Below are 20,976 nucleotides of genomic sequence, written 5' to 3' on the forward strand. Positions count from 1 at the left end.
ATTGAAAAGCATTTTTGTTTGGCGGCGGATGTCGCTCTCTAATAAGCTCAAACCGGTTCTACACCTGTTGAACTTGTTGTCACGAGAATAGGCCGCAGCAGGAGTTGACTTTTCGTGGGACAGGACAAATACCCAATCCCCCCCCCCCAAAAAAAAAGTTGCACCGAAAGTCATACTGGGATCAGAAGAAGTCAATTTCTGAGTGCAAAGAATACAAAAAATGTTGAAATTGAGTCATCATGAGGCTTCTTTCAACAAGATCAGCATTTCCGAGTGCAGCGGATATGAAATGTTGGAATTGGGTCATCACGAGGCTTCTTTCAACAAGATCGGCAGGCAACCTAGTGCAGATATCTGATTATAGCGCATCCACATTGAAAAATTCATGATGTAGTATTAGCCAGAAAATTCATTCTAAACCAGCCATTCTATTAGTTGTCTACATTCTACAACACTGAAACAAACCAGCCTCTTTCGCCAATTCGCCGGAATCGGCTGCGGCTCTAACCAAGCCATTCTCCAAAATGCATCGACAGCGCGAAGAGTACATTGCCTGCACGTAAGGCAATAAATATCACACCATTCTGACTAAAGTTTAGCTGTGGAAACGATAATAATAACAATAAAAGGAATCAAATAGGCAAGTAAAGCTTTGAAAAATTCCTCTATATACAGAAGTCAAGAAGTATGTAGCAAATTGTGAAATTTGATGATGTTTAGTACAGAAACATGTCATCATTATTACCACTGATCCCACGAAAACCTATCTTGACAAGATAAAACTGAAAGCAATGAAGTTGAACTATTGTCCACCATATAGGGTCAGTACTGGGTGCAACATATACCAATATATGGGTAATCAAACAACATAGAAGTATGATTTCATCTTATGGAGATAGCAAGCGCACAGTGCTCATGATGAAAAATAGAAATACTTTTTTCTTGCAAAATACAATTTTTTTCCAAAGAGAGAAATGGGAACATGCATTTGTAAATACAACAAAAATAAAGGGTATTACTACACATAATACAATAATAATCTTCGATGTGGACAACCACCTTGATCTCAAACTTTTCTACTTTTACTTCAAACAGACACGATGGATTCAGATTACACCCATTTTACTTTGGATTAAAGCTTGCTGACTTACCATCATGACAATCTCTCCAGGAGATTTTCTACCATAGCTCTTTGTTTTATGCCACTCAAAGATTCTGACCTCATAATCGCATTTGATACAAGAATGACAGTACTTGGTGCAGGAGCATTCACCTACAGAATATAAACCAAGGTATCAAACACAAGAAACAGTACTAACAATTTAACAAAAATGACAGGATAAAAAAAATAAGAAAATAGCAGTAGCAAGCATACCCAGACTCGACCATTGAGTCCAACAGCAATTTCAAATGATAATTTTTTCCCAAGGGCCTCCAGAACTGGACATGTCGGCGAACTTAACAACCTATAAGCAACCAATGTCAAAATATAACAAAAAAAATGCTACTGATTTAGTGGAAGAGGATGATATGTATTATCCTCACATTCGTGACATGCCAGTTGATGTGTCAAACATAAAGCCACCTTTCAACTGACCAAATTCAGCAGCTTTCCCAGCAGCTTCAAGATAGGAACAATATTAGTACAGTAAAACTGTAAAAAGAATGATCAGCTAATGTCAAAGACAAGGGTTCAGACTGAGAGTGTCATTCACAAGTTGAAAGGTTCTCAAAACCAAGGCGGGCACATTGCTAAGTTGGAGAAACTTTGTACCATGTACTTGTGATGGACAATTAAACATAATAAATACTGAATTATAAGCTGAAAATTTACCATCCATGCATGAGAGCTCTGGATTCATGAAGCTATTTGCCTTCACTACTCGAGCATATATTAATGTACCAATCTGCAAGAGAATTACCGTGGTCAGATGAAGATAAAATCAGCAAACTGAACACTAGGCTCGAAACACTTTGGAAACAAATTATGGGACCACTTGCACCTGATTTACGCCCTCCATTCCTTTTTATTTGAGTTATAGGATTACGAGAAGAAAATTTAATTTACTTTCCCAAAATGTCCCAATCGAAGTGAAAAAAGGGTACAATCTAAAGACTATATACTTGTTCATTAGTAACTAACATTAAATGTAAGTAGCTTAGGAGAAACGATTTAATTTGTGAAGTGGAAAGAGAGCTTTAATAGGGGCATGTGGCCATTTTGTATGTTTTCTTAGTTCTAGTACAGAGAGTTAAAACATCAAACATAAACGGACAGTAGTATTTGGAGGGGGGGGGGGGGGACGGACAGCAATCCACATGTTACTGAGTACATGTTTATTTTTTTATAGAACTGTATATGTGGCTTACTGTATTTTTTTTTTTGAAAATAATGTGGCCTATTGTATACACATTTAAGGCTTTTCGTATAGAGGCTGACAAAAGTACGGAACTCAACAATGCTGGAAAGTACAAATTACCCAATGCTATACCTCGAATTTTGGTATGTTTCTCCTGGTACCACCTTCAAATGAAAGCACTGGTAGAAAGGCCACATTAGGACCCTTTATGTCCACCAAAAAGTTCTGTATAACCAAAGCTATGTGAGCAAAGAACACATATGGAAGGTAGGCCAAAATAGATTCATTTAATGTAAAACGAGAGGTTCACATCAAGCTTCTAGCGAAAGCTCATTTTAGTTTCTGTTTACATATTATAAATGTATAGAGGTAATCATCTGGTTATCTTGACGAAAATAGGGCTAGATATTTCTGAGTGATGTCATATATAAAAACTCCACCCTTGCAATATCTGACCATATTTGGGGGAAGAGCAGTTTCACAATGTTTCTCCATTGAGGAACTCATGCAATATTATACCTCTTTCCCCTGCTTTACAGCGGTAGCAAAAGTGATTGTGTAATTGTGTATGTCATTTAATAAGGATTTTCCATGGTCTAATACTACCAGCTATTTTGATTTGATCTGGTGCTTCTTTGGTCAGTACCATGGTAGCCTTGGACAAATATCTAGAAACGGAAGGAGTACTGATTCACATACTTCTGAATGTAGATATATACTTACGTCTGGTTTTGTGTCGACCACAACACCAAGAACTGTATCTTCTACAGAAGGTACATACTGCACAAAAAGAAAATAACAAGAGACATGAATGGGCGACTGCTAAACACAGCACAAGGAGGACAAATAAAGTAGCACCAACTGCAGTCTCCCACTTTAACGTCAACAAGATATAAGAGGAGGACAAGATTATAGCTTTTCAGGATTAATTGTACTTTGATAGATGAAGAGAAGTAATTAAAACTTGAAATATTCTTAAAAAAGGCCAGAGCAACATATATTCAATAGTTCAAAGTATATATGACGACGGTCAATGCATATCTGTGCACAAGTGCTTGAATTTTCGTAGCATCAAATCAACATAAGACAGGCACTTTAGGCTAACACATTAGTTTAGTAATTACTCAGGAAGGGCCATTGATATTCTGAATATCTAATCAATCAGCACCCTCCAACGGTGGTAATAAAATAATAAGATATGAAGTCTTTTCATAGGTTTCAGTTCAACCATGAAGTGTAACAAAAACTTGGCCAATTGGTTATAAAGAGCAATTCAGTACTTCAATCTGAAGGGGGCATGTGAAGCTTATGTTTCATTCAGAATGTAATTACAGTCTATAAACAGCAATACAGTACTTAAATTTGAAGGGGGCTTGTGAAACTATGATTCATTCATACTATCATAATAGTAGTAAACCATGTTCCACCAATCCATATTTTTCTTAACAAACATACTCTTAACACGGTGCTCTCAAGAGGAACCAGAATTTGAGCACCTATAAGTGCAAACCAGGGGACTCACCCTCTTCTGGGAACTCTCAACCCAATACTTGTTGGGCTTCGACAACCGCAGCATCCCAGCACTGGTCGCCTGGATGGTGTCACATTCCTGCAAGCCCCAGGTACCACCGATAAGCCTCATGACGCAGATAAACCCCCATTAAACCCTAACTCCTAAATCTCTCAAAGGATAGCAGTTCCCACTTTCCATCGTGAAAGGGTTTACCTGACGCAGGCCCATGCCGAGCTTTATGGTCTGGTTGGTCATCTCGGAGAGGTCCAGGACGACGTCGCCCGGTACCTGGGCAGCAACGGCGGGTGAGGGAGCAGGTCGAGAGCTGTAGAGATAGCGAAAGTGAGAGATCAAGGCGCAGAAAGGGGCTGAGAGGCTTACCACATAGCTGTCGACGAGGGGGGAGGGCGGCGGCTTCCTCGATTCCATTGCTCGAACTCGAAAGCGGTAAGGGGCGCCGGCGAGGAGGAGCTATACGCGGCGGCGGTCCTGCCTTCTACGCGTCAGTGCGTGTGGTTAGCAGCGGAGGAGATGGGCCTGGGCCTCAAACCGTTGTGCGTCAGCCTAAACGAATTTTTTTAAAAAGGGGTTAAAAAATTAAATTTGAAAAAGATGTCGATTTGAAAAATTTCTAAAAATAGGTACCTCCCGCCCATGTGGGGCCGATCACCTCCCGCCCATCCAACGGGCGGGAGGTACCAGGCCTCTCCAGAGGGCCTCTTCGCGAATAAGAAAAGTTTCTTATTCGCGAAGAGACCCCTCCCGCGGCGGAGGCATCCTGCCCGCCCAACGGGCGGGAGGTGCCCGAATTTATATCTTTCTTATTTTTTGTTCGAATTTATATTTTACAAACTATTTAAAATTTATACCTTTTTCAAATACAAGATTTATTCGTCATACTCTTTTGTATACATATAAAATTTTAGTTCAATTTTAGGAAGAAGATTACGGTATCTAAAACTCGTATAAAGATGGTTAAGCGATAACGTTTTGCAACATAGAATCCAAATATTACGATATCTGTCAATACTAGTTATACTACATATTAATACACAACGACCCTAAGTTTCAGCGATTCTCAGATTATATTTTTCAGAATATAAATTATACTAAAAATAATTAAAAATACTAAAAACTATTCAAAATATAACTACCCTAAGAAATATTTTCTAGATTATAGTTATTTTCAAGTAATTATACGACTAAAACGAGAATATACCTCCAAACCGATGTGTGAACAGGGCTTCGCTGCTTTCTCTTCTCTCTTCCTCTCCTCCCTTTCTTTTTTTCTTGGTTTTTGCTGAATAAAAAAGGAATTTAGGGGGCAGGTGGGGGCTTATACAAGGGGAGGGAAACCTCCCGCTCGCCCAACGGGCGGGATGCCCCTCCGCGCACTGTAGAGGCCCTGCACCTCCCGCTCGTTGGGCGGGCGGGATGCCCCCGCTGCCGCGTCAGGGATCTCTTCGCGAATAAGAAAAGTTTTTTATTTGCGAAGAGACTCTCGGGACGGGCCTAGAAAAAGATTTGGCACCTCCCGCCTGTTGGATGGGCGGGAGGTGTCCGTTTGAAATTTTTCAAATCGGCACCCTTTTTCGAATTTATTTTTTAATACTTTTTTTTAAAAAAATTCCAGCCTAAACTATATGATATATGATTCAGCCTGCCACCTTGGGACTGGGCCGGATTGTGACAGCGACAAGACTGGGCTACGAAGAATGGGCCGTCGTGGGTTGAAAAAATTCGGCATTAATTAAGGGTCTGTTTGGATGCTAATTAGTAACTAAACATGAGCTAACTATAAAAATAATTGTATAAATGGATACTAATTTACGAGATGAATCTATTAAATCTAATTAATTCATCATTAGAGCATATTTACTGTAGCCCAACATTTTCACATCATGGACTAATTAGGTTTAATGAATTCATCCCGCGAATTAGTCTCCATTTATACAATTGGTTTTGTAATTCGTCAATATTTAATACTTTTAATTAATTGGTATCCAAACATCCTATGTGATGGAAGAAACAAACGGCACCTAAGCACATCCAGCTTCGCCAAATGGCATTGCATATTCTTAAAGACATCGATTAGCGTGACTAAGAGTGCGTTCGTTTTTTAGGGTCTAAAGTTTAGAGGTGTCACATCAAAGAGAATCTTGTCACTTAGAAGTATTAAATAAAGTCTAATTATAAAACTAATTGCAAAATCCTAGGGCTAATTCGCGAGACGAATCTAATGAGGTATATTAGTCCATGATTAGCGGATGATTACCATAGCATCACTGTGGCAAATTATGGATTAATTAGGCTCATTAAATTTGTCTCGCGAATTAGCACCCATCTGTGCAAAAAGTTTTATAAACAGATTTTATTTAATAATTCTAAATAGCAAAATTCTCTTTGATATGACGGGTCTAAACTTTAGAAGGGAGGAAACGAACACACCCTAACTAACTATTGCATATTTACCGAGCACATCGACTAGAGTGACTAAAGCCCGTTCGGTTCCGTAAGGCTAAAATTTAGCCCTTTCATATTAATTTTTTTTACCATTTAGAGTATTAAATAAAATATATTTATAAAACTTTTTATATAGATGGGTGCTAATTCACGAGAGAAATTTAATAAGACTAATTAATCCATAATTTGCAAAAGTGATGCTACAATAACCATCCGCTAATTATGGATTAACATACCTCATTAGATTTATCTCTCAAATTACTGCAATTAATTTTGCAATTAGTTTTGTAATTAAAATTTATTTAATACTCTTAAATGATGATTAGATTTGCGACAATGCTAAAGTTTAGCCCTCCAATCCGCTAACTATTACATATTCCTAAAGCATATCGATTAGAGTGACTAACTGCTGATACACCCATGTACTTTATACGCCCATCTGAGCTGACAAGTCAGTAGGGGGGGACTGCAAAACGAAGCAAACATAGAAGCGGTTTCGTAGCATCTGTAGCAAATTCCTCATCCCTCTTCTTAATATCGAAAAATTATCATTTTAATAATAGAAGTTGCTATCGTGATTGCCAAAACACATCTCCCTCTCGCTCAAACGTAGGAGATTCCTCCCTCCACCCTATCCATTAAGTAATCTGCTATAACACTACCTTTCAAAAATACAAAAAATATTATTGGTAATGGAGTGAGAAAATATATAGGATATGAGTGATGAATAATCTCTTGAAGATGCTCTCACCATCGTGTATATACAGGGTCACACCATTAGTATGGCAATTATCACCCAGCAATTGAAGTGGTTTCAGTTGCATGTCTTTCAGATTCATGGGAAGACCAGCGTGAATCCTTGGTACACCCACTTAATTTATAAAAGCTAATCTTGAGTTCCATCTACTACTGCAGTAGTGCAGTATACCCAAGCTGTAGAGACCAAGGATGTCACAAGCCACAAACAGAAAAATTAAAGTTCAGCGGCCCGAGATACATCCAGGACATACTATTCACATCAGGTAATGCACATCAACGGGTCTACGATACCAAGCTGAAGACACGGTAAGCAGAGATGATTGAGCTAAGACCAAGAGCAATGAAAGCGAGGAATGCCATGGAGGCTGAAGCGTTGATCAGTTTCGTGAATTGGTCCCCTCCAAACCGAGACATCCAGACATCATTACGAGAAAGTGCTGCTGAAGATGCTGACAGTAGGAGGTAAGCTAGCATCTGCAATTCATATCAAAATGACACTTAGTCACAACTCAAGGAGTAACAATTGTTAAGGCAAAATTGCAACTCCAAACTTGAGCAGAACTTAAAAGGTGAATGTCAGAGCATTTTCAGAAACCAGGTATGGCTAAATTCAAAGGAAGAACAAAAGTATATAAACAAACCGATCTACTTGGAATTCACAAGGAGCATTTAAGTAACATGATTTTGAAGGCGAATCATGTGATTGCTAAGCACAAAAAGTTTAATACTATCAGTCCCAAATGTGTCCTCAGTTATTTGTGAAAAGTTCTCTTATCATGACAACTGATTGAAGTTGAAGGACTTGGAGAGCTATTATCATAAAAGAGAACGATAATCCTTTTGCAATGAATGTGTAATTTATCCGCTTTGAGTAGTTAAATATAGATCTGGAGTTTATATTCATTGGCCAACTCTGTGTCAACTTGTCACTACTTACACCTGAGGATGCACTGTTCTGTATCCGAACATAGTTTATACCAACTGATCTAGATAGTCTTATGTAAAAATAAATACAGCATGAACAATCACGAGCATAGTAGAAACTTATATTACCACCTAACGTTCATCAACAACCTAGGATCTCTTTAAGCTCCAAAAAGAAAAAGAATGCAATGGTTCATCCACTACACACAACTTTGGTAAAATTTGCAATAATTCAAGTGCCATAAACTCTAATCTAGTTTGCTGACATCAAACACTAAATAACTAGGGCTCGAGTTTGTAAAATTGTGCTACCATAAACTCATGGTTACCAATGGCAAAGACATTTGGAAATGCAGAGTTGCAGTTCATTGATGCTTGCCTGATCCATGGCGAGATTGAAATAGCTGCGCCATGGGGCTTGAATGATGCGCCTCCCTGTGACAAGGTAATGCACCTCGGCTACCAACTGGAACCCCGAGTAGGTAAAAGCCACGACGCTCGCAGTAAGTACATACCTACATTGCCACGACACTGAATAAGAAACAGTAGTTGTGACTAATACCTAATAAGGAAGGTTTGAGCTGAGCTCAGAGCAACCTGTACTCGTTGTAGCGGCGGAAGGAGTCGCCGGACCAGCCCGTCGTGGTATCGGCGGCCACAACAGAGAGCGCAACCAGGCAGAACACGGCTGCTGAAACCCTAAACCCTAGCTCGGCCCTCCTCAGCTCCGCGCGCCGCACCTTCTCCGGGACGCCGCCGCCTATGAGCCACCTCTTGGACCCCACGCCGCCTCCACCTCCACCAACGCCAGTGACGGCTGCCACCGCAGCGAGTGACCCGGTGTCGCCCGGAGGGGCGACCTTGTCCGCCGCGGGGTCCTCGCCGGAGAGGAGCTTCGCGATGGTGACGGCCGATTCCTTCTGCGGCGAACCGGCTGGCGACGCCTCGGCCGAGGAGGCCTTCGGCGGCGTCGGCGGCGTCGAGTCTTGGGTTAGCGCGAGGGCCAGCGTCATGCTCCCCGACTTGCTGGCCGATTCCACCGCCTCCTGCTCCGACTTGGCGTCCGAGGACGCCGGCGCTGGAGGAGGTGGCGGTGCTGGAGCCGGGGAGGCGTGGGGCGGAGAGCGCGGCGGCGATGTTTGGCCGTCACGCGGGAGGGGAGGAGAAGCATCGGCGCTGGGCGGAAGCGGAGGCGGCGGCGGCGGCGGCAGCGGGGGATGCGGAGGTGAGGATGGAGAGGAATCGCCGGGAGGGGGCGGAGTAGGGGTAGGACCAGCCGAGGGAGGAGGGGGAGGGGGAGGTGGTGGTGGTGGTGGTGGAGCTGGTGCTGATGCTGGGTTCTCCGGCGAGAGGGATCCGTCACGGAAGGATTGCTGTGAAGGGGGAGAAGGAGGGGCGACGGGATCGACCTCCGGCGGGGGCGGGGGCGGCGGCGGCGGCCGGATTGGTGAGGCCATCGAGTGGGGGCTGCTGTTGGCTGTGGCGTCGGGGAGTGGGGGGCCTTTCTGCGGCCGAGCTCTACTGAAGAGAATGACGCTGAAAAATGTCGAGGAGGCCGGTTGAATGGTTGATGCTGTGTGACAAGCGAGATCCGTCAGTGCCTTTCGGTTCAACTGTCACGATAACAATTCAATGGCAACGACGTCGAACTGCTAATTAGCTGCACAGCCTGATGCCCTGATTTAATGATAATTCAGCTGAATATTCAGATCTTTCCTCATTGAATCATGGCAAGGGATTAACAAATCAAAAGCCAACTTTCGTGATACCAAATGTTTTTATTTTTTTGAAACATAGATAGACACCAAATGTCCAACACGGGTTAACCTGGTGCCCCGTTACCTGATTACAATCGAAAGTCGCAACCAGCGTTGGAGGCGGCGACAAGTTCGTCACCGAACTGCCGAGGGCTTGATGCGGCAACAATAGTTTGTGGGATTGAATCGTCATCGCTAACTCGCTATTGGTAGCGCACATGACAATAGGCTTGGTTTTCTTGGCAAATCTCCGAATCATGCTTGTCCTCACATGATCGAACGCTTCACCCCACTTGTGAACGATTTCATCTGCACTTGTTAGCAGATTTCAAAAGCTGCACATTTCGTGGTGAAAATTGTCACTAACTTTGGTATTGCCGTAACGTCCACGAGGGGCGATGCTGTTTCACTTCATACAGCTACTGTTATTGCAAGAAGTACCTTGCAAATGTGTCGTTAAGAACTTTAGTCCCAGTGTACAAAAGTACTACGCGAATTCAAGTTTACTTGCTTACTCTGAAATGACAACAAAACATCTCTGAGCTTTCTTTCTTTTTTTACAACTGAGCTATACAACTTTTTTTTGGATAAAAAAGCTATACAACTTTGGTCCCACTGTACAAAAGTACTATGCGAATTCAAGCTGACTTGCTTACTCAGATGGGAAGCACAAAACGTACTCTGAGCTATATGCTATAATCAAGAAGAGGTTTCTCATGTGTATATTCATACATGTACAGAAATATGAACTGCAGTGACAGGAAGTGAACTATTTACAACTTGGCGGATTTGTACACTTAAAAACAGTAGAAGCAGGTTGCTTATATTCAGGTATGCTACTAGGATCAACTGGTCTGACCTCACCGGGCTTGAAAAATAAGCTGCTATGCCTGCAGAAGTGGCAACAAACTGTTAAGTTTCCCCTTCAAATAGCAACAATGCCTGAAGACCATTTATGTGCGTAACGACTAGAAATCAAAATGAAAACTGTCTGACCCAGGTTTTCCTGAGAATAAGAAAGCTTTCCTAACTGACCCCACAAAGGAGAGCACCGTATTTACCAATTACCAGTGACAACTCTTGCAAAGTAAAGATGAATTCGGAATACAAAAGAAAGTTTACTAGTTTTAACCTTCGTAGGTCTAGCCCAATCAATCCAGCTTGAAGAATCGATAGGTTGTCAGAATCTGGTGAAACGATGACAACAGTTTCCCCTGAATACTGTGTCTCTAGTATTGACATGAGCTGTGTCACCCGGACAAATACATCTGCTACACTCTCATTAGGAGTACCATCGCTGATAGGAGGAGGCTTCATGTCTGGTGAAATGTTATCCGACGCATACACCTAATGCAGCCATCATGCCAAGAAAAGCATAGTTCAATGAAAATAGGAGTAAATCTATTGCAAAAGCTATTACACACCTAATTTCATAATTTGTTAGATGAGTTCAATGAAGATAATAGAAAAGTATGAAATCTTTATTTTAGGATACTCATCATATAGTCATCTCAATAAAACTAGTATAAAATTATGAATCCATTATCCTAGGATACTCATTCCTCAAACGATGAAATATTAGTTCATTCGCTGTTCCTTAAGCCCAACAGTTTTATCTATTTAACGAAATCACTTATCACCATTTAATTACCAGCAGCTTCAAAAGAAAAAAAATGGCATCAACATTGATCTGGCAATAGTTTGGTTCATGATGAAGTAAGTAGTTCAACATCTTCACCTAACAATAAACCGTATGCCTGCCGTTTTATCATAAGAAACGTTGCTCCTTTCAAGCTAGCTCCTCGTGTAGTATAGTACTTAACTAAATCCTAGTAGTAATATGCAATTGTGGTGAAAGATTGTTCATGAATCATGATGGTGTTCAGAAATAAGTACCTCGGGCAGTGCGTCCAGGCTCTTCCCCTCAAACGCACCCAATCCGCGGGCATCCAAGAAGCTATACTCCGGCACAATGCGGCTGCAATCAAGCAACCAACCAAACAAGCTACATCAGTATATCCATATGAAATCGAAGAGCCAATTGAAGTAACAGAGAGCCGGCGTGGACCAGGCATCTCACCTGCGGTTGACGCCGTTAGCGGCCGCGATGATCTCGGCCGCCTGGTACGCGCGCTGCGTGATGGACGGCCATATCCAGCAGTCGTCCTCGCATGCGCCAAGGCGCTGGAGCTCGAGCGCGGCGCGCGCCGTCTGGCGGAGCCCCACGGGGGAGAGGCCGTTGTCGACGGAAGTCTTGGCGACCGGGTTGGTGCGGAGGAGGCCCTGCCCCTCGTAGACGGACTCCCCCGCGCGCACCAGGAAGTAGCGGTTCGCAAGCCGCTGCGGGGGCATGCGGAACAGCCCGCGGGCCGCGGCGGGCGCGGGCGCCGCGGCGGGAGGGGCGAGCGGGAGGGACAGCGCCGCGGGGAGGAGGAGGAGGTCGCGGCGGCGGAGGGCGGGTAAGGCGACGCGCGGCGGTGGCGGTGGCGCGGAGGAAGGGAGCGGCGAGGACGGAGCGGAAGCGGGGTAGCGCGCGGTGGTCTGCATTCCCGTCTGCGCGCCGGAGGTACGCTCGACGGAGCACCCGTGGCCGGAAACAAATGCGAGTGGAGCAAAATATCCAGCTAATTGAGCCGGCCCAATGCTCACTGCGGGCCTAAAAGAATCTCCGATTCCAATTAGTAAAACACCGGCCCATCTGCTAAAGTTTTACTAACCTTTCTTTCCTCATCTCTCAACAAGAAATGGGATTAGAAAAAAAAGGGCTAATAAAAATCAAGAAAGATAATGGCGTGGAGTGAGAGGTACGTGTTCTTGCGCTGTTCATACTCATACTTGTGGACTGTGGTGAATGGCGATGAGCTTGTAGTTGTACGCCGGGCAACGGGCATGGATGAAGATATAGGTCAAACCTGACAGCTTTGATTCTCTTGCCATCCCTCTCCTGCCAGTGAGCGACGAACAGATGTACGCGCGGAGCAGAGGCGCAGAGCAGTCGCACTGCTACATTGAGCGCAAAAGCAACAGCTTTTCGCAAAGCATGTTCTCTTTCACAAAAGCACTCCAACTTCCCCAAAATGACCCTGCAACACTTGCAGTTTTTTTTAAGAGTTTTAGGGCCACGCTCCAGTTTTTCGTTCAAAGCCATAGCACAAGGGTTAACATCATTTACCGCATGAGGATGGCCTGCTATCAACACCCAGCATGAAGTAGCAACTGCACGCCAAAGAAACAAAGCTAGACAGGGAAAACTAGCAGAAACCACTGTGGACCGAGCACACTTCGATAGAAACTCTAGAAACTCCTTCAGATGACAGCTCCAGGTCCTGGTTGTGCATCTCCTCTGGCGTAGTTCTCAGCATCTCCAACTTTTTCATGAGCAGAAACTCCAGTTTTCAGGAGTTTCTTCCGTCCAGTTCCCCAGGCTCCCCCGATCCATGCTCAGCTTCTTGAAGTTGTCAGACCTAGGATCTTCACAAAGTCTTCATCTGTCAGGTGCCAGGATCCTCACAAAGTCTTCATCTGCTTATAGTTTCTTCAAGCAATTCTCCTAGAACTGAGAGCTATGTGCTTTAAAGCTGAGGTAGTATTCACGAGATATTCTTTTTCCTTCTCCGGACATAGAATTTGCCAATTCTGCACCATCCTTACTATTCTCATAAGTAGGACCTTCATACTCTGCCATTCAGCATTATGAAATCAGATGTTATTTCTTAATTTCCACAAACTCCAAAGCGCAGCAGCACAGACCATATTAATAACAGTAAACTATTTGAACTAAGCCAGCAAGTACCAATAGATTCAAAATTACTCCCCACATATCTCCCCACTACATGCGAGACAACATCCCACATTTGTACTGCTACTACACACTCGAAGAATAAATGGCAACTAGTTTCAGTTTCAGAACAAAAGAGACAGGTAGGATCATCAACTTTCCTTCTAATACTCAAGTTATCCCTTGTCAACACTTTGTTTTTGAATAACAACCACAGGAAAAAAATGACTGATGTGTTTACTAATGAATCAATAGTAAAATAAAAGAAAATGTTATATTGCTGCATAAAATCCGTATGCTTTATTCAGTTGGCACTAACCATAATCAATGGTAAGACAAGAGGCTTGAGAAAGTGACTCCTTCAAAAATTGAGGTCTTTAGATTTTGAGTACCTTGCCTTAGCTAGATGCCTAGATTCTTGCTTGCTAAGTTGAGAGACAGCGGCTTCCAACCGAATTGCGTTAAAAAGAAACTGGAAAACTGAATTAGAGCAGGGGCAAATGTACCATTTCCTCCTCTTCATCGGCACGGGCTTGGACTCTTTGGTCCTGGGCTCCTGGCGTCCTTCTATAGGGATCCCCCTCCCCTGCTATATACTCCCGTCCCCCAGGTTCTCCAAGCAGTTGCCTTTCGGAGCTTGGCTGATTCGCCTTTCCCAGACCCTCTTGTTGTGCAAGACAGAAGCTGGGTAGAGAACGGATCCGATGGTCCAGACCAAGGTGTACAGGGTGATGTTCGACGGCGACGCGATCACCACCACCGTGACGTCCTCCGGCGCGTCCGTGAAGGGCTGGCTCGACGAGGTCTTCTCCGTCCACCATCGCCGCCTGCACAAGCTCGTCGTCGGGCTCGACGTGGAGTGGAGGCCCATCTTCGGCCGCGGGTACAGCCCCACCGCGCTCCTCCAGATCTGCGTCGGCCGCCGCTGCCTCGTCTTCCAGGTCCTCTACGCCGACTACATCCCCAACGCGCTGGTGGAGTTCCTCGGCGACTCCGACTACAGGTTTGTCGGCGTGGGCGTGGGGGCGGACGCGGTGCGGCTCAGCAACGACCTCGGCCTGGACGTGGCCAACACGGTGGACCTGGCCGAGCTCGCGGCGGAGGAGATGGGCCGCCGGGACCTCCGCAACGCGGGGCTGAAGGTCATCGCGAGCGCCGTCATGGGCGTCGACATCGAGAAGCCGGACGAGGTAAGGCTCGGCCCCTGGGACGACTACTACCTCACCGACCAGCAGATCAAGTACGCCTGCATCGACGCCTTCGTCTCCTTCGAGGTCGGCCGGATGCTGCTCACCGGCGACTACTGATCGAGCGTCCGGCGGCCGCCGCCGCGAGTCCCTGTCCCTGGAAATTGCAGTGCTTTTTTTGTTCCAGATTGTCCTAGACTCCTAGTTCCAGCACTTCCGAACGGGCTCCTCGGTGATTGCTGTTAGGGTTAATTGGTATGGTAAGGTTTTAGGGGTTTCCGGGATGGAAGAATAATCAGACAGCCGCAGTGGAGACGGGGATTAGTTTAGGATCATTGTGATGTGTTCGTTCATGGATTCTTATTTGCTTCAGAGCAGGCTAAACATTTGGTGATCAATCATGTATTCGCATCGATAAGCATGGCGTGTGATCTAAACGATGTTTGCAGTTTGCTAGCATCACCAAAGAATTCGTGTGATCGCAAAGATGTTTATTTGCTAGCATCACCAAAAGCATTCGTGTGATCCAGAGCTTTGTGCCGAACTGGACTCGATTTTCGGAAGCCTTCTGCTCGACTACCATGCTCACCGGAGCGGAAGGCGAGGCTCGGTGGTGGTGGTGTTGGGTGGCGGCGCGTTGGCGGCGAGGACACGCGAAGCGACGAAGCGTGGTAGGGAGTAGGGAACTAGGGACCACGGTCCAGGCCGGGAGCGGTGGTCTGCAATGCTGCATCCCCTCGCTTTGCTCGGTCAGACGGAGAGCAGCAGCGCAGCACATGGTGCGTGTGGAGCGCTAGCTAGTCGGGGCGACGCCGATCGATCTGGCTCACGGTTCGTGAGTCGCCGAGACCCATCACAATTGATTCGTTCGCCGTGGTCGTCTTCTGCCAGCGAGCAGGTACAGGCACACAGCACCACGAGCCCAAAAGCAAGATCAGAACTGTAAGGACAGCATGATTTCCCAAAGTGTCAAGTTGTGCAGCAGCTCCGCAGACCTTTTGCTTATGAACGATCTCAGCTCTGGTAGCTGTTTCAAATTTCAAAAGACTTGCGTTGGAAACTTGGAACCATGGGAGACTGGTGCTATTTTTTGTTTTTTTTTCATGATGATTCCTGAAAACGCTTGAGAAATCTTGGTATATTCAACTGCGCAATGCTACTAGGATACACCTGAAATGTTTACTGTAAGTCTATATGAAAACTTTATTCACGGTCATCATCTCACTTCTGCCTTTGCTCATTGTCGACCACCTCCACCAATAACTTAAGGTTTTGGGTTCAGTTAACCATTTACCTCATGTAAACTCCAATGTGCACTCTAACCAAACTAGATAAGAAGGACTGCATTCCCACGAGATTAAAAATATAACTCACTCGCCTTAATTATTTGTAATTTTTTTCCCGTACCACCTCTAATTGTCCCCAAAATGCCCCTTTATCTATGGCGTTTACTATGTTACCTAGCAACCTTTCGTTGGCACCCAAATTATTTGAAGAAGACTAGGAGCGCTTCTGCCGTCCTGGTTGGGAGAGCTGGAGCACTTTTGCACAATCCACGGGCGGAGCCACAAAACGTAGCTCCGCCTCCTCCGGCTCTAGCTCCGCCCTCGCGCGAGCGTGCCCCAACGGGGCCTACGGGGTGTTTGGCACGGTTCCTCCTGAGGAGCTTCTATGGAGGAGCCGGAGCTATTTTGTAGTTCTTCAAAATAGTTCCGGCTCTTCTATTTTTTACTAGAAAAATAGCTTCTGAAGCTGTTTGGAGCCGGAGCCGTTTGGTATAGTTTCTGAAAGAGTCGTGCCAAACATCCTCTAAACTTGAGAGAAAAAGAAGTAATTCATCCAGGTTATGGCAGAGACAGGAATTTCAACGGATTTTATTAGATTTCACATTCATCACTAAGATTCAATAGAATTAAAAAAAATCTTTCTCCTGCCCTTTGGCCTTTGTCGTCGTGTTTCCAAAAAATCCAATCCGTTCGATTGACCGTAGTGTCCAACCATCCCCCTGTTGCCCTTCGGCCTTTGTCGTTTGCGCGAGGCAGAACAGAAGGAGCGCCACAACAGCAGCCGTAACCGGAGGGACGAGGAGGAGGGGGGACCAGAATGGCCGAGACCGACGTGATCGAGGTGACCTTCGGGGACGCCGTGATCGCCACCACCGTCACGTCCTGCGGCGAGGCCGTGGAGGGCTGGCTCGCCGAGGCCCGCGCCGCGCCCGGCAGCCCCGTCGTCGGGCTCGACGTGGAGTGGCGCCCCAGCAGGCGCTCCGACCAGAACCCCGTGGCCACGCTGCAGCTCTGCGTCGGCCGCCGCTGCCTCATCTTCCAGCTCCTCCAGGCTGACCGCGTCCCGCGCGCGCTATCGGAGTTCCTGGGCGACCCCGGCGTCCGCTTCGTCGGCGTCGGCGTGGGGGCGGACGCCGAGCGGCTCAGCGACGACCACGGGCTGGAGGTGGCCAACGCGGTGGACCTGCGGGGCCTCGCGGCGGAGGGGCTGGGCCGCCCGGACCTCCACCAGGCGGGGCTGCGCGCCGTCGTCGCCGCCGTCATGGGCGTCGACCTCGTGAAGCCGCAGAGGGTCACCATGAGCCGCTGGGACGCGTCCTGCCTCAGCTACGAGCAGATCAGGTACGCCTGCATCGATGCCTTCGTCTCCTTCGAGGTCGGCCGCAAGCTGCTGGCCGGGGAGGCGACGACGGCTGCTGATCCAGCGGCTCCAGCCGGCGAGGCGGCGGCGGCGGCTGATCCAGCGGTTCCCGCCGTCGCAGGTGCGGTGGCCGCCGCGCGACTGCAGTAAACTCGCATTGCTAAATTCTAGCCTGCTTCCGCAAAATTTGTCCTGGTTCGTCTAGATTGGGTTCTTGACTGCATTTCAAATTGCCTATTTTTCGAATTCACCTTTAGAATTCAAGCCAAGGTCCTGCTTCTAGGTGTTTCTGTGACTGAACAATCGATCAGGCAGTCCTGGAGACTGGGACTGGAAGGGGGTTTAACTACTGTGATCTAGTCGTTGTGGCTGTTGCCTGAGCAGGCAGAAGATTGTGGGGATTAATCAGGTGCTACTATCCTTGGGCACGCGTATTGTTCAGGTCTTTTGCGTCCATGTGCCATTGAGAAAATGGAGAGTTTGTTCCTCCCTCCCCTCATCGGTTACCATAGCGTCTTCCTTTATTCGTCGCACGTCTCTCGCTCCTAGCAGCTCCCGCCTCGGATCAGGCGAGCAGCCCGTCGCTGGCCGCGTCACCCACCATCATCGACGGCTCAGCAGCTTCCGATGCAACGCGATTGGCGTCCCCCTGAAGATATGGCTCGAGTTTACAATTCCGAGGGTACAATCCTGAATATTATGAACAAGGACAGTCTTGCGACAGTAACTACAGCATACTTTGGATGCAGCATCGCTGAATGATCGGGTACAAAGAGAGGCTTATGGTGGTTGGTGGAGGAATAGGATAGGGAGGCAAAGCGTCTCCACAACATCGGGCAACCAACACTCCAACAATGCGAATACAGTCATGGCCACCAAGCGTAGGCCGACGCGTGCCATCTGATCCTGTCTCTTGACTTGTCGTGCACCGTCCGTTGCACATAGGGACCAAAAGGCGGCAAAGCGAGCGATGGTTTGACAGCGAGAACTGAGGGTAGCCAACATGCGACATGCCATGGCAACATCTTAGATGTTAAGTCCACGTCGCGTAGGATGTTTTATTAAATATAGATAATTATAAAATTAATTGTATAAATGGAGATTAATCCATTAAATCTAATAGTCCATAATTTGATAATATTGTGCTACAGTAAATATATGCTAATGATGGATTAGTTAAGTTTAGTAGATTCATCTTATGAATTAGTCTTCATTTATGCGATTAGTTTTATTTTTAGCTCATATTTAATTCTCCTAATTAGTATCAAACATTCAATTTGATGCGGACTAAAAATTAGTCGTGGATTCAAACAAGCCCTTTCACGAAGCAATCCAAAGTGCATCCTGCTGACATGGCTACTAGGCTAGCTAGCCCCGGCCGGTTCATCAACCATTGAACCAGGAAACCTTAGCTGCCAAACGTTTCTACAGCCTGAAGTTCAGACTTCGTAAGTTCATCACGAATTGATGATGCCAGCTGAATTGGAACGACTACAGCATCGGCCAACACAGAAAAACCACCAACTGCACCATCTGATGCCGACAGGCTGCACAAACCGGGGAAAAGGTCGGAGGATGAGGCAGCCGGACCGATGAGCGGACAGCCAAATTTTCGCCGTCTGACGCACGGAGAATCCAAGCCTGAAGCCCCGGCGCGAAAGCTTCCACGCATCCGCGCCCCATGAATCGGTGGCCACGGCAGAAAGTCGCGAGCAATCGACCAAGGAGAAAGGGTGCTCAAGCTGAGCACTGAGCATTCCTCTGAACTCTGCTTCTTGCACTGCAGAGTCTTTACGGTCTCGATCCTCCTCCGCCTTGCCACTCCGCGCGCCGATGGCGCCGTCGTGGTCGGAGCTGCCGCCGGAGCTCCTCGGCGTCGTCTTCCTCCACCTGCGCTGCCTCGCAGACCGCGCCTACTTCGCCGCCGCCTGCCGCTCCTGGCGCTCCGCCGCGGCCCGCGCCTCGGCCCCCACGCCGCCGCCGCCGCAGCTCCCGTGGCTCCTCCTCGTCCCGTCCGCCGGCGCGCCCTGCTTCGTCAGCCTCCTCGCGGGCTCCGCCCGCCGCCGCATCTCGCTGCCTCACGGCGCCCACGGCGCGCGCCTCTGCGGCGCCCACACCGGCGGCTGGCTCGGCGTCGCCGCCAACGGCTGGCGCGCGTACGCGCTGGTCAACGCCTTCTCCCGCGCGTGGGTGCCCCTGCCCGACAGGATGAGGGTGCCTGGGCACGGCATCACGACCTGCCTGGTCGTCCGCGCGGTCGCGCTGTCGGCGCCGCCCACCTCGCAGGGCTGCATCGCCGCCGCGCTTGTCTGCGGCGTGTCCAACCTCGCGTTCGTGCGGCCCGGGACGGACCGCCAGTGGCTGGCTTCCGGGTCGGGGCACGGGCTCCAGGACATTCTGTACCACGACGGCGAGGCCGTGCGGGGCTTCCACGCCGTCGCCAACGACGAGGCGGTCACGGTGTTCGTGCAGGAAGGCCTCCAGGGCGCGCCCGCCCTCAGGATGGCCTGGAGGTCCTACCGGATGCAGCGGCGGCGCAACGCGCCGGGGCCGAGGCAGTCTCCCTCCGCCGGCGTGAGCCGCTACCTGGTGGAGTCACGCGGGAAGCTGCTGATGGTTGTGCGCCGCTTCCCCTCCGTCCAACACGGCGGCGGCGCGGCCACGTCGCGCGGGTTCGAGGTCTTGGAGCTGGAGGTGCAGGCTCTGCCCAGTGGCGACCACGCGGCGTCCTGGGTGGAGCTCGACGGCGGCTTGGACGGGCGCGTGCTCTTCCTGGCGCGAGGCTGCTCCAGGGCGTTCGAGGCGTCCCAGTTCGGCGGGTTCCAGGAGGGCATCTACTTCTTGGACGACACAAGGTTCGACATCTCGTTGGCGCTGTCGTGCGGCGGTAATTTCCCGTGCAGCGACATCGGCTGGTACTCGGGCAGCGAGATCATGCCTGGGATCAAGGGCTTCCCCTCGGAGTTCCAGTCGACTTTCTCCTCACCGACCTGGTTTTACCCTTGACTTGGCCGCACTGATCGAGTTCAATCGATCACTCTGTTGTACCATGAGTTCGTGCCTAGTGGGACCACTTGCTCATCACCAATGCGCTGCTTTAGCAGTTGTCCTCTAGAACAAAATTAAAGGCGCCACTTAAAAAAATAAGGAGAAAGAAAAAAGGCACAGTTTTCCTTGAGTAATCTTTGCTACGTTTTGCTATCCTATAATCCTTAGTGGCCTCGTGGGCGCTTATAGCATGTTGACTAAAATTTCTTTCTACTTAATATATATTAAAGATATGTATTCGAGAAAAAAATTTGCCACATTTTCTTGTTACAACGATGCAAACCCTAATAGGTGGCCTCCACCCTTATGTTGAGAGGTGGTTTCTATTCTGCCACAAACTATGTTGAGAGTTCGGAATTGGAGATGGGTCAAAGTAATAGTTTTTAAACGAATCAACTAGAGAGCTGCATGTTATATTAAAAAATATGAAAACTTGATAGATCAAATATGACAGTACGAAGTAAGGAAATTGATCAAGCAATTGTTTCTTCAATCGACAACCGGTCAAAGCTATTGTCGGACACCTCTGATTATGCGTCAT

At 47.4% G+C, this 20,976-nt stretch overlaps 6 protein-coding genes across 6 annotated transcripts; 3 read left to right on the forward strand and 3 right to left on the reverse strand.

Annotated features, from left to right (window-relative positions):
• Nucleotides 1-176: 176 nt before the first annotated feature.
• On the reverse strand, nt 177-4,409 carry LOC112894097 (putative exosome complex component rrp40). Its single transcript, XM_025961700.1, has 10 exons — nt 4,255-4,409; nt 4,087-4,161; nt 3,883-3,969; nt 3,084-3,140; nt 2,493-2,585; nt 1,835-1,907; nt 1,546-1,621; nt 1,376-1,466; nt 1,152-1,273; nt 177-553 (listed from the first exon to the last, which is right to left on the reverse strand). The coding sequence occupies exons 1-9, from the start codon at nt 4,300-4,302 to the stop codon at nt 1,154-1,156; spliced, it is 720 nt and encodes a 239-aa protein (XP_025817485.1). The 5' UTR covers nt 4,303-4,409; the 3' UTR covers nt 177-553; nt 1,152-1,153.
• A 2,633-nt stretch (nt 4,410-7,042) lies between these two features.
• On the reverse strand, nt 7,043-9,578 carry LOC112891767 (CASP-like protein 4A3). The gene is made up of 3 exons (XM_025958718.1): nt 8,617-9,578; nt 8,399-8,534; nt 7,043-7,569 (listed from the first exon to the last, which is right to left on the reverse strand). Exons 1-3 carry the CDS (start codon nt 9,474-9,476, stop codon nt 7,378-7,380), a joined length of 1,188 nt encoding a protein of 395 aa, XP_025814503.1. The 5' UTR covers nt 9,477-9,578; the 3' UTR covers nt 7,043-7,377.
• An 862-nt stretch (nt 9,579-10,440) lies between these two features.
• Nucleotides 10,441-12,378, reverse strand: LOC112895827. Its single transcript, XM_025963821.1, has 4 exons — nt 11,857-12,378; nt 11,673-11,754; nt 10,909-11,123; nt 10,441-10,666 (listed from the first exon to the last, which is right to left on the reverse strand). Exons 1-4 carry the CDS (start codon nt 12,321-12,323, stop codon nt 10,546-10,548), a joined length of 885 nt encoding a protein of 294 aa, XP_025819606.1. The 5' UTR covers nt 12,324-12,378; the 3' UTR covers nt 10,441-10,545.
• A 1,676-nt stretch (nt 12,379-14,054) lies between these two features.
• LOC112895828 (Werner Syndrome-like exonuclease) lies at nt 14,055-15,139 on the forward strand. Its single transcript, XM_025963822.1, has one exon. It carries the CDS (start codon nt 14,259-14,261, stop codon nt 14,859-14,861), a length of 603 nt encoding a protein of 200 aa, XP_025819607.1. The 5' UTR covers nt 14,055-14,258; the 3' UTR covers nt 14,862-15,139.
• A 1,616-nt stretch (nt 15,140-16,755) lies between these two features.
• LOC112894383 (Werner Syndrome-like exonuclease) lies at nt 16,756-17,874 on the forward strand. Its single transcript, XM_025962074.1, has one exon. It carries the CDS (start codon nt 16,845-16,847, stop codon nt 17,535-17,537), a length of 693 nt encoding a protein of 230 aa, XP_025817859.1. The 5' UTR covers nt 16,756-16,844; the 3' UTR covers nt 17,538-17,874.
• A 716-nt stretch (nt 17,875-18,590) lies between these two features.
• On the forward strand, nt 18,591-20,565 carry LOC112894200. Its single transcript, XM_025961831.1, has one exon. It carries the CDS (start codon nt 19,221-19,223, stop codon nt 20,391-20,393), a length of 1,173 nt encoding a protein of 390 aa, XP_025817616.1. The 5' UTR covers nt 18,591-19,220; the 3' UTR covers nt 20,394-20,565.
• The last annotated feature ends 411 nt before the right edge of the window (nt 20,566-20,976 follow it).

The sequence above is a fragment of the Panicum hallii genome, chromosome 5 (assembly GCF_002211085.1).
Source record: "Panicum hallii strain FIL2 chromosome 5, PHallii_v3.1, whole genome shotgun sequence".
In the NCBI taxonomy this organism is placed as follows: Eukaryota; Viridiplantae; Streptophyta; class Magnoliopsida; order Poales; family Poaceae; genus Panicum; species Panicum hallii.

Bases quoted from the DNA above. Each gene is read 5' to 3' on its own strand.
- LOC112895828 (XM_025963822.1), top strand. From the start codon at position 14,259: ATGGTCCAGACCAAGGTGTACAGGGTGATGTTCGACGGCGACGCGATC.
- LOC112894200 (XM_025961831.1), top strand. From the start codon at position 19,221: ATGGCGCCGTCGTGGTCGGAGCTGCCGCCGGAGCTCCTCGGCGTCGTC.
- LOC112894097 (XM_025961700.1), bottom strand. From the start codon at position 4,302: ATGGAATCGAGGAAGCCGCCGCCCTCCCCCCTCGTCGACAGCTATGTG. The intron at 1,467-1,545 runs GTGAGGATAATA...GGTTGCTTATAG, and splicing joins TCAACTGGCATGTCACGAAT to GTTGTTAAGTTCGCCGACAT. The intron at 1,274-1,375 runs GTATGCTTGCTA...TATATTCTGTAG, and splicing joins GACTCAATGGTCGAGTCTGG to GTGAATGCTCCTGCACCAAG.
- LOC112891767 (XM_025958718.1), bottom strand. From the start codon at position 9,476: ATGGCCTCACCAATCCGGCCGCCGCCGCCGCCCCCGCCCCCGCCGGAG. The intron at 8,535-8,616 runs GTTGCTCTGAGC...GTGGCAATGTAG, and splicing joins CGCCGCTACAACGAGTACAG to GTATGTACTTACTGCGAGCG. The intron at 7,570-8,398 runs GCAAGCATCAAT...TATGAATTGCAG, and splicing joins TCAATCTCGCCATGGATCAG to ATGCTAGCTTACCTCCTACT.
- LOC112894383 (XM_025962074.1), top strand. From the start codon at position 16,845: ATGGCCGAGACCGACGTGATCGAGGTGACCTTCGGGGACGCCGTGATC.
- LOC112895827 (XM_025963821.1), bottom strand. From the start codon at position 12,323: ATGCAGACCACCGCGCGCTACCCCGCTTCCGCTCCGTCCTCGCCGCTC. The intron at 11,124-11,672 runs GTACTTATTTCT...TGGCTGCATTAG, and splicing joins GCCTGGACGCACTGCCCGAG to GTGTATGCGTCGGATAACAT. The intron at 10,667-10,908 runs GTTAAAACTAGT...CCACTTCTGCAG, and splicing joins ATTGGGCTAGACCTACGAAG to GCATAGCAGCTTATTTTTCA.